Genomic DNA, 8,171 nt, shown 5'->3' with positions numbered 1-8,171 from the left:
TCTGATTGGATGAAATTACTACCCCATCCCCCCGTCTCACTCACCCAAAAAGTCTTGCTTCAAACTCCCATCTTCCTCACAGTTCACAGCATATCCATCTCATATCATAGTAAGTGATTGGAGGTGTGGCTCAAATCTTTTATCAAATCACCAGCAATGTGAGCAAAGAGCCTTCTTTAAAGGAGTCCAGGCCCTTCCATTATCCTTTGACCTTCAGGCGGGGCGGGGTGGGGGGGGGGGCAGCAAGAGGCAACACTGATAGTCATAAGATCTTTCCAAGAACAGCAAAAGGGCACAACTGTAGATGTATGTGAGAGAAGGGAGCCTTCAGGGCTTTCTGACAGAAATCTCCTCCGGTTTAGGCAACAGACCTGTTTGGTTAGTTGGAAAATATCACGGTTTGGTTTAAATTGACCCTTTTCCGCCAGAACGCCCTGAAGGCAAACTCCTTGCATGTGCACTGCACATCTCATATCTGAGGACACCAGGGGCCTGTGCTACGAAGCCCGCTCTGCTGTCAGAGCTGCATATTTTACAAACAGAGAGAACATTATAATATTAGATCAACACAAACAAAGACAAGAAACAAGACAAACACAGTTTAAACTGCCAAATGCAGGAAGGACAGCTGGTAAAACAAAAACGCTGAATGTGTAAAATAACAGATTTATAATTTCACTGCTTCATCTAGAGCACGATCCGACTATAGTTACATGTGTGTATTCTGTTAAGTTAATGTGTTGATTAGATGTGTTCTTATGGCGTGTGTGTGACAATATAAGTTTCACACCGCCGGGGTAACAGCTGGAAGAGCAAGGCTAAAATATTGTCACACACGCCTCTGAGTGAAGGACGACCCTGCTCTACCACTGAGCCACAGGCACGGTGGTTGCAAGGATCACAGAGGATGCAACAGCTTTACGCATTAAATACATTAACACTCATAAACTATTCTTTGCATTACTTTTAGTAGAATTCCCTTCCCTGGAATAATACAAGCAGATTTGTGTCAAAGGCACAGTCGTAACAAAGGCAGTTTGTTGCTCAGTACTGATAGGAAATCAGTTATTTACTTCATATCTGTGATCATGAGAAGCATAAGACTAATTCATTGGTGCATGCAAATTACTTTAATTGCAATTATCTCCATATCTTGATAAGCAAGGAGGGGGGTCTTCCAATCTCCCTCCATGGTGCAAGTTCCATGGCACACTCAAACCAATCAAGCCTCATCTGCATATCATTAATTAGCCTGACTAGTTCAAGAACCAATTAGCAAGACTGCAAAGATACAAGGTGAGGCGAATACAAGTTTTCAGAAGGTATGACTCACAATTGGCCGCATATGTAAAACATACAGCACGAAGGATGTTTCAGTTGTAGGTCAACATCTGCGAGCAATTCATTCTAGTTTAATTTTGGAATTATAATAGCATTAATCAATAGGTTTTTATTGACAATGGGTCAAATGACTATTTGTTATGTGAAAGGGGTCGCTCATACTGATAAATCCACAGAGTTATCACCAACTCTGCAACTCAAAGAAATGATGCTGCCTTCCCTCAGCTGTTGTGCTTTGAGCTAGTTATACCTACTAAGTTAGGTATAACTCCTATGCTCAATGGTATGGTTATTTATGGTAAACTGATCATTATTCTCCTGACATCTAGGGTGTTTTTGAAAAACCATGACATTAGTTTTCTTCATTTCTACTGCTGTATCTAACCTGTGTTCTCTGTCCTGCTTAGAAGCGCAGGATACATTTCCAATGGAAGAATGATTTTGTCTTATTAATTCATTATTTGCGTCTGTATTGATTGATATTTCGATTGTCAAGTCATTATTAATTAACCCAGAATATGATTATAGTTTCTCTTGAACACTGGAATTAATTTATTAGGCTCCATGTTTCGGGTTAAACTTAACTGACATAACTCATCAAACCCGACACTCAGGAATGATCAGCCTCATGTGACTGAATGAAATGATTACATTTTTCACAAACGTCTTCTTCATAATAATAACAATCTACAGATATAGCTTCCTATCAGTTATGCCCAGGATTTGATCTAACCCCAACCAAATGCTGCGTTTCCCATGTTTTACTGGTGACATCTGACGGCAAAGTTCAGCGGCCTCAGGAATCCTCAGCTGAGCCTTCTTGGTGATGGAGCTGATGTTCAGCTGAGTGATGATTGTGAGCAGGAAAAAGAGGGACTCCACAGTGGCACCATGAGCCACAGGGTGATAGAAGCAGATGGGGCAGCGTTCTTCTGGAAATCCGTAACATCGCCACTGTTGGCAAAGTCAGTGAAGAGGACCTTTTGGTTGTGTTGTGTTTACCCTAGCTGTTGCACTTCAACATTTAGTCGGGTACTCAGTCCCCCTGCTCCCTCACTCTCTAATTCTGTCTCTTTCAACCCAACCTGTCGAGGCAGATGCCTGCCCACCCAGATCCAGGATCTGATCTAGGTTGTTTTTTTCTAGCCAGTGCTTGCTCATCAGGGAATGTTGGGTCTCTGTAAATGATAGAGTCTAGACCTGACTATATGAAGTGTGATTTAATATAAGGCTATATAAATACATTTCATTGAATGTATCTATGTATATTAAAAGAGGTAAGTGAGATTTGGGTGAATGAACCCTTTGATTGAATTGGAACACAAAACTAACTCTGTTGGACAAGCTTGTTTTGGCAAATTAAGCATTTTCTGATTAATTATTCACTCCATAACCTTCATGGTGATCTGAAGCGACACAAAAGCATTATAGTGGATTCAGAAGAAACTTGGTGTGATTCAGATTTGGCGTCATGACTGAAAAACCAGAGTAACGTGTTCACCCTCCATGATAATGAAAGAGTTCTTTGAAACACTACCATTAACAGCCTCATCGTTACTGTGCATGTGGAGCTAATTGGACTAACCGTGTGAGAGAAGCTGCCGAGTTGTGAAGGCTGTTCATTTGAAGAGTCACAGCTGGTTTCTCATGAGTGCCTCTCCCTGTTCTGCCTGCTTCACATCAGCCTTTAATTCTGCTCTGCAGAAAGCCACACAAACAATATGGAAAAGGAGTGATCCTAAAATTAGAATGGAAGAAATGATCTTGTAGTTTACATGCCAAATATTCATATAAAAAAGGCTCATTTAAAAAAGCATTTGATATTAAAGATATTAAAGATGTCAAGTTAAATGTTTTAATTTGAACAGACAGTGAGAATTGACGATTTATGAAACTTTTCATGGTTGTATATTCTGACTTGAACTTGGCTTTTCCCACTCGGGCAGCTACAGAGAGCACAAACTGCTGGCTTCCTGGTGCCCACGGGAAAAAGCTCCCTCCCTTTTAATTAGACCGGCTCACCAGATTAGGCCTCAGCAGTCTGTAACACTGGAGTGCATCTAAAGCCCATGCAGGCCTCCACCACATCCCACTTCAATTGCTTCTGCAATGGCTTTGACTCAGGCCTTTGAAATCCCATTCCTGAGGGTAATCAGCCATGTTTGTCTGAGAGTTTCTTACTTAGTCCTCAGTCTGCATCGGCTACCTGTAACTCGTGCAACACACCTACTGTAGCTTTAGCCAGATCATCCTCAACACTTCATTATTATGAGTTCTTCTGAGAGCACTTATTCTCTTTCCACACACAATTAAGAGCAATACAACTGTTGATTGAAAAACACAAAACATAACATTTCAACACAGAAAACGTGATTCATACACTGTAGCACACAACACAACAGGATACTAGTGCACTTTGAACATATCCTCCCAAACTTACTTGATTCATTCATAACCTATGGACAGAAACTGTAAAGGTTGCTATACAGTATACACCACTGCTGCTAAATGATAAAATTATCTTTCCATACATCCACTTACAAACACTGATGAACCCCAAAAGTATTCATGATGTCTGGAACAATGAAGAAGAGATGGCACATCATTAAAACGTATCAAGAAAAGAAATTCATATTGAGGGAGAGCATTGATCTTGTATGCCCTGTAGTAAGTTACATTCCTAATAAAGCCAACAATCACTGTGTATATCTCCACTGATTAAAGTATTATAAATCCAGAAAAGCTTAATTATTGGAATCACAGGTCTTTGGGGAAATATAAAGCAATGAACTAGAGGGACGAACACCCACTGTTAGAGACCTTGCACTAAAAGGTTTGTTCCATTTCTTCAAATAGATATTTAGAAAGAATAAAGGCTGATTTAAATCAACTGGAAGTGGCATTTCTGCCTTAGAGGACTGTACTGATGGTTTTGCCTGTAATAGCCTCAATTAACAAGACGAAGAGCCATGCTAGCACTTTCTTGAGTCTTTAATGCTCATTATAAAAAGAACCAATTGTAAGATCGATAAAACTCAAATTAAATAGCATACCTACAATGAATCAGGATTAGTTCCTCAACCATAAGGCTTATATATGCATATCTAATCTCCTTTGAAAGGTACAGAGCTAAGCAATATGAATCCATTAGAAGTAAATCTATTTCTATTACCATTCCAGAAAAAATGGAAAAAGGCAATAACACAATTATAACCAAGATCCCATGATAGTGATGCACCTGAATGTCTTCTACTACTCTTTACAAAAACAGCGACTGTAAATTGAATGAAAATACACGAAAATATAACATTTATGATACAATTTATTAAGATATACAGAGGCGGTCTTCATGTTTTGCCCATGTGTACTGTTAACATGTTGACTGTTTATTCAGAGTTTTACTTTCCATATAGTCATGTTGCAAATAACATCAATCTCCCAAAAACATAAAAATAGTAATAACCACAATGTATATTGATCAATAATCATATGACTGAAGAGCTCCATGCTATACAGACAGCTTATTGGAGAATGCAAAGGCCCTCAGTGCTCTGTGAGGTATCCACAGACTCGTCTAAGCAACCTGAAGAGAACGATGTAAGGCTTGTTGATTTCATTGCATCGACCAGGTGGCCACAAACAGCCAGAGCTCCCTGCAGTGCAAGTCCGTCTAACTTGACTAAGAAGGCTGCTGACTCGTCCGTGAAGCTTGGTTTGTATTTGTCTTCGTGAAAATGACTTGATTATGGCCTGCGCGTCGTGCGTCTGCAGGTGGTCGAGACGCTCGTACATGCACCATGTCTCACAAAGAGGGTCAATTCATCTTTAAATGCTTTAGAAACTGGAGACCTTCAAATATTTGGCAGCCAAATTAAATTGTTACTGAGTTTTTCAACCTTTGTTTTTTTTAAGGAATTTAAAACTTGACTTCTTTCTTTACAGGGCTTGTATAAAGGAAATTAAGTTCTAGTTCAAAATTTCTAGTATCCAGCAATAACAAACTTATTATAGACGAGAAAATGATCCCTGATCTTTTGAACACAAGTCGCTCTTATATTTACCAAAGTTATATTTAACTGACTTGCTAAAATACTTCGTAATAAGACATAGTTTGAAAACACACGATTGGTTTACGTATTCTGAACGCTAACATGCATTTCTTCTATAAATGGACCATCTTCCATTGCGTCTTTTCTTAACCGTGCCACCGGGGTGGACCTGGTACCGGGTCCACTAGGCTGGGAGCACACCTCCAACGTCTCTAATAATCCCTCAATGCACAGAAGAGCCACTAGTGCACTTTGGGTGAAAACGTAAACAGTTGCCTTCATCGTCTCTTCCAAGGTTGGCTAAACTGAGGGCTTTGTTTACAACCTGACTGCTTGTTTCCTGTCTGTTGGATCTATTCTTAGCAATGTCGCTGTGTTCACAGATTATTACTTGGGTGAGTACAATGTTGTCAATGTTGTTAGTTTCTAACATTTTAAAGTTGTTGCTTTGACCATCAGTTCAATGGTGAAATCCAAGTTGTACTAAACTATCATTTTTCTTGAATGTTTTTTAGCAGGTGATGTCTACCATGTTCACATTAGTTTAGATTATTAGCATGCTAACATTTGCTGCCATTCTAATTATTGTAGCATTAAACACAAAGTACAATTGAGGCAGATTTGACCGCTTTGCTGATATAAATGCTCATGTTGTTATTGAAAGGTAGTAAATCCTCGATTGGGATGAATAGCCTACTTTGCTCTAATCTGATGGTATCATTTGGGAAATGATTGGTAGTACTGTTAAGTACCCTAAATTCTCATGTGAACCTGCAATTCAAAAATGTCTTAATCTCAAATAAAAGTGGATAGCACAAACAAACCGAGGCCAGTCCCTAAGAAGAGCAGGGATTGATAGGATTACCTTCAGCCTACTACAATGACTCACATGGTAAATTCAGCATCATTTCCAAAGCACCAATTCCATCAATGCAACAAGGCCATGTCATCACCACGTTGCCCATCAGTTTCTATTCGTTATACTGTTTCCATACTCACCTTTTCACATTAAAAGTCTGTCAATGAAGGGAAAGACACTAGACTTTTAATGTGAAAATGATGGAGGATGTGTTGTATTTCATTCATGGTAACATAAAATAGTTCATGGAAAAAGGTAAAGTAGAATACATGACATGACTCTTGTTGTGCTAATGCAACATGTGCTGTGGAAATGGACATAATATTGAGGAAAACTTATACAATTGGTGAACAGTGGAAATTAAGGCTTATGGCGATGGTTAGCTCTCATTGAGGTAAATAAAGGCCCCAGCTACTATTTAGAATTTATGATGTACACAATTTGTAGATAATGGGCTAGAACAGGAAAAATAACCCGGTATGGTCCTTTATTACTGCAATGTAGCCTGAGATACCAGTTTAGCACAAAGATTGTGTACGGAGAATTCAAGCTACTTCTGTCTGAGGTGGGAACGCTACCACCAGAGGGCCATCACTGCCCCCAACCCACCCTGGTTATAACCAATTGGCAGACTAACATGTTTGTTGAATATTTCAAAGAGAATTACACAGAGAAGTAGTGCAAGTATCGATATAGATGTTGTCTTGTTCACTTGTCTGTCGGAGTGTGAGAGGAAAGATCCAGCAGCTGGAATCACGGGAGATCCATTTCCTCAAACCAAAAAAACAGCCAAACTTGTGTGTGGTCTCTGTGATTTTGGAAGTATACTCAACCTCCTGCAGAAATCACACTTCAGTCACTCCTCCCTCCGTATTCAATGGCCACTGTAACTGGCTAGCTGGGTAAAAGTAATGAATAATTCCAGCGGAAATAATTCAATGGCAATCTTCCATTTTCCACCGTTAGCCATGCCATATGCCAATACGATCAGTAATATTGCCACAGTTCACAATAGACAACAGTCCACTGTATAAATACATTCCATCAACCTCAGCATCCTCATCCCTCCAACAGAATGCTTCACTTGTCCAGATTTCCCTCCTCACCGTCTACTCAGAGAAGCCAGTCCCTGTTGGGATGTTGAAATCTAAACGAGTAGCAGTAATGACTATATCCACACTGTGGAGTGACCGGAGGGTGCTCAACCAATGGCAGGATTTACAGGTAGAGGAGGAGGGTGAAGGAGAGACAGAGGAGAAAGGTGGGTTGAGAAGGCACACATTTGGTTTTCCATCGTCTTCCTCAGCAGACCTGTAAACATTGAAGAGAAGAGGTTGTAAATGTCACGAGTACTATGTGTTTCCATCCCCTTTTTATCATGCTCATTTTCAATTTGTGCATTAAAAACCCTTAATTACGCCACCAGCTGTTTATCTTGATGCGCCCCATTCACAATATTTGCATAACAGTCGCGAGTGCCTATTTGCCCAGAAATTGTGTTACATCTTGTGCTACATTTTTGATCGTGTGCTATTGATTTCTTTTTAAATTGCAGACTCTTCTGCTTGTATTGTCTTGATGTGTTGCTGGGATTGGCTTGAACGAGGACTCTTATTTTTGAACAAATGAGGACAATGTAATTAGTTCAAATGACTTCAAATGCAGACCTCTTGGCCTAATCTTAAACGAACTACCTCTTAAACGTGGTACCTCTGCTGCATGTGTAGAGTGATAAGCTAACAGGTGACTTCAGCTCTGTTGTGGTGGTAATGTTACTGCAAGGCAGTTGCGTTTTTAAAAGGCAACAAAGGAGAAATACAGACTTTTCCCTAAAATCCTGCTGTTGGTTTATAAAGCACTGAATGGTTTAGGGCCAAAATACATCTCTGATCTGCTGCTACCTTATGAACCATCCCGACCCC

At 39.9% G+C, this 8,171-nt stretch overlaps 1 protein-coding gene across 2 annotated transcripts in view; it reads right to left on the bottom strand.

Moving 5' to 3' along the window:
* Nucleotides 1-4,645: 4,645 nt before the first annotated feature.
* Nucleotides 4,646-8,171, bottom strand: part of lmo4a (LIM domain only 4a) — an 18,098-nt gene continuing 14,572 nt past the window's right edge. For both annotated transcript variants that reach the window (XM_076079952.1, XM_076079953.1), the window contains one exon: nt 4,646-7,560. In XM_076079952.1, coding sequence (XP_075936067.1) covers nt 7,552-7,560 — 9 coding nt within the window. In that variant the 3' untranslated portion in view covers nt 4,646-7,551. The remainder of the gene's footprint in view (nt 7,561-8,171) is intronic.

This window comes from Anarhichas minor, unplaced genomic scaffold (assembly GCF_050575085.1).
Source record: "Anarhichas minor isolate MPS153535 unplaced genomic scaffold, ASM5057508v1 ptg000073l, whole genome shotgun sequence".
Taxonomy (NCBI): domain Eukaryota; kingdom Metazoa; phylum Chordata; class Actinopteri; order Perciformes; family Anarhichadidae; genus Anarhichas; species Anarhichas minor.
Note: the sequence above shows the minus strand (reverse complement) of the source record. Positions and strands in the feature narration are given on the sequence as shown.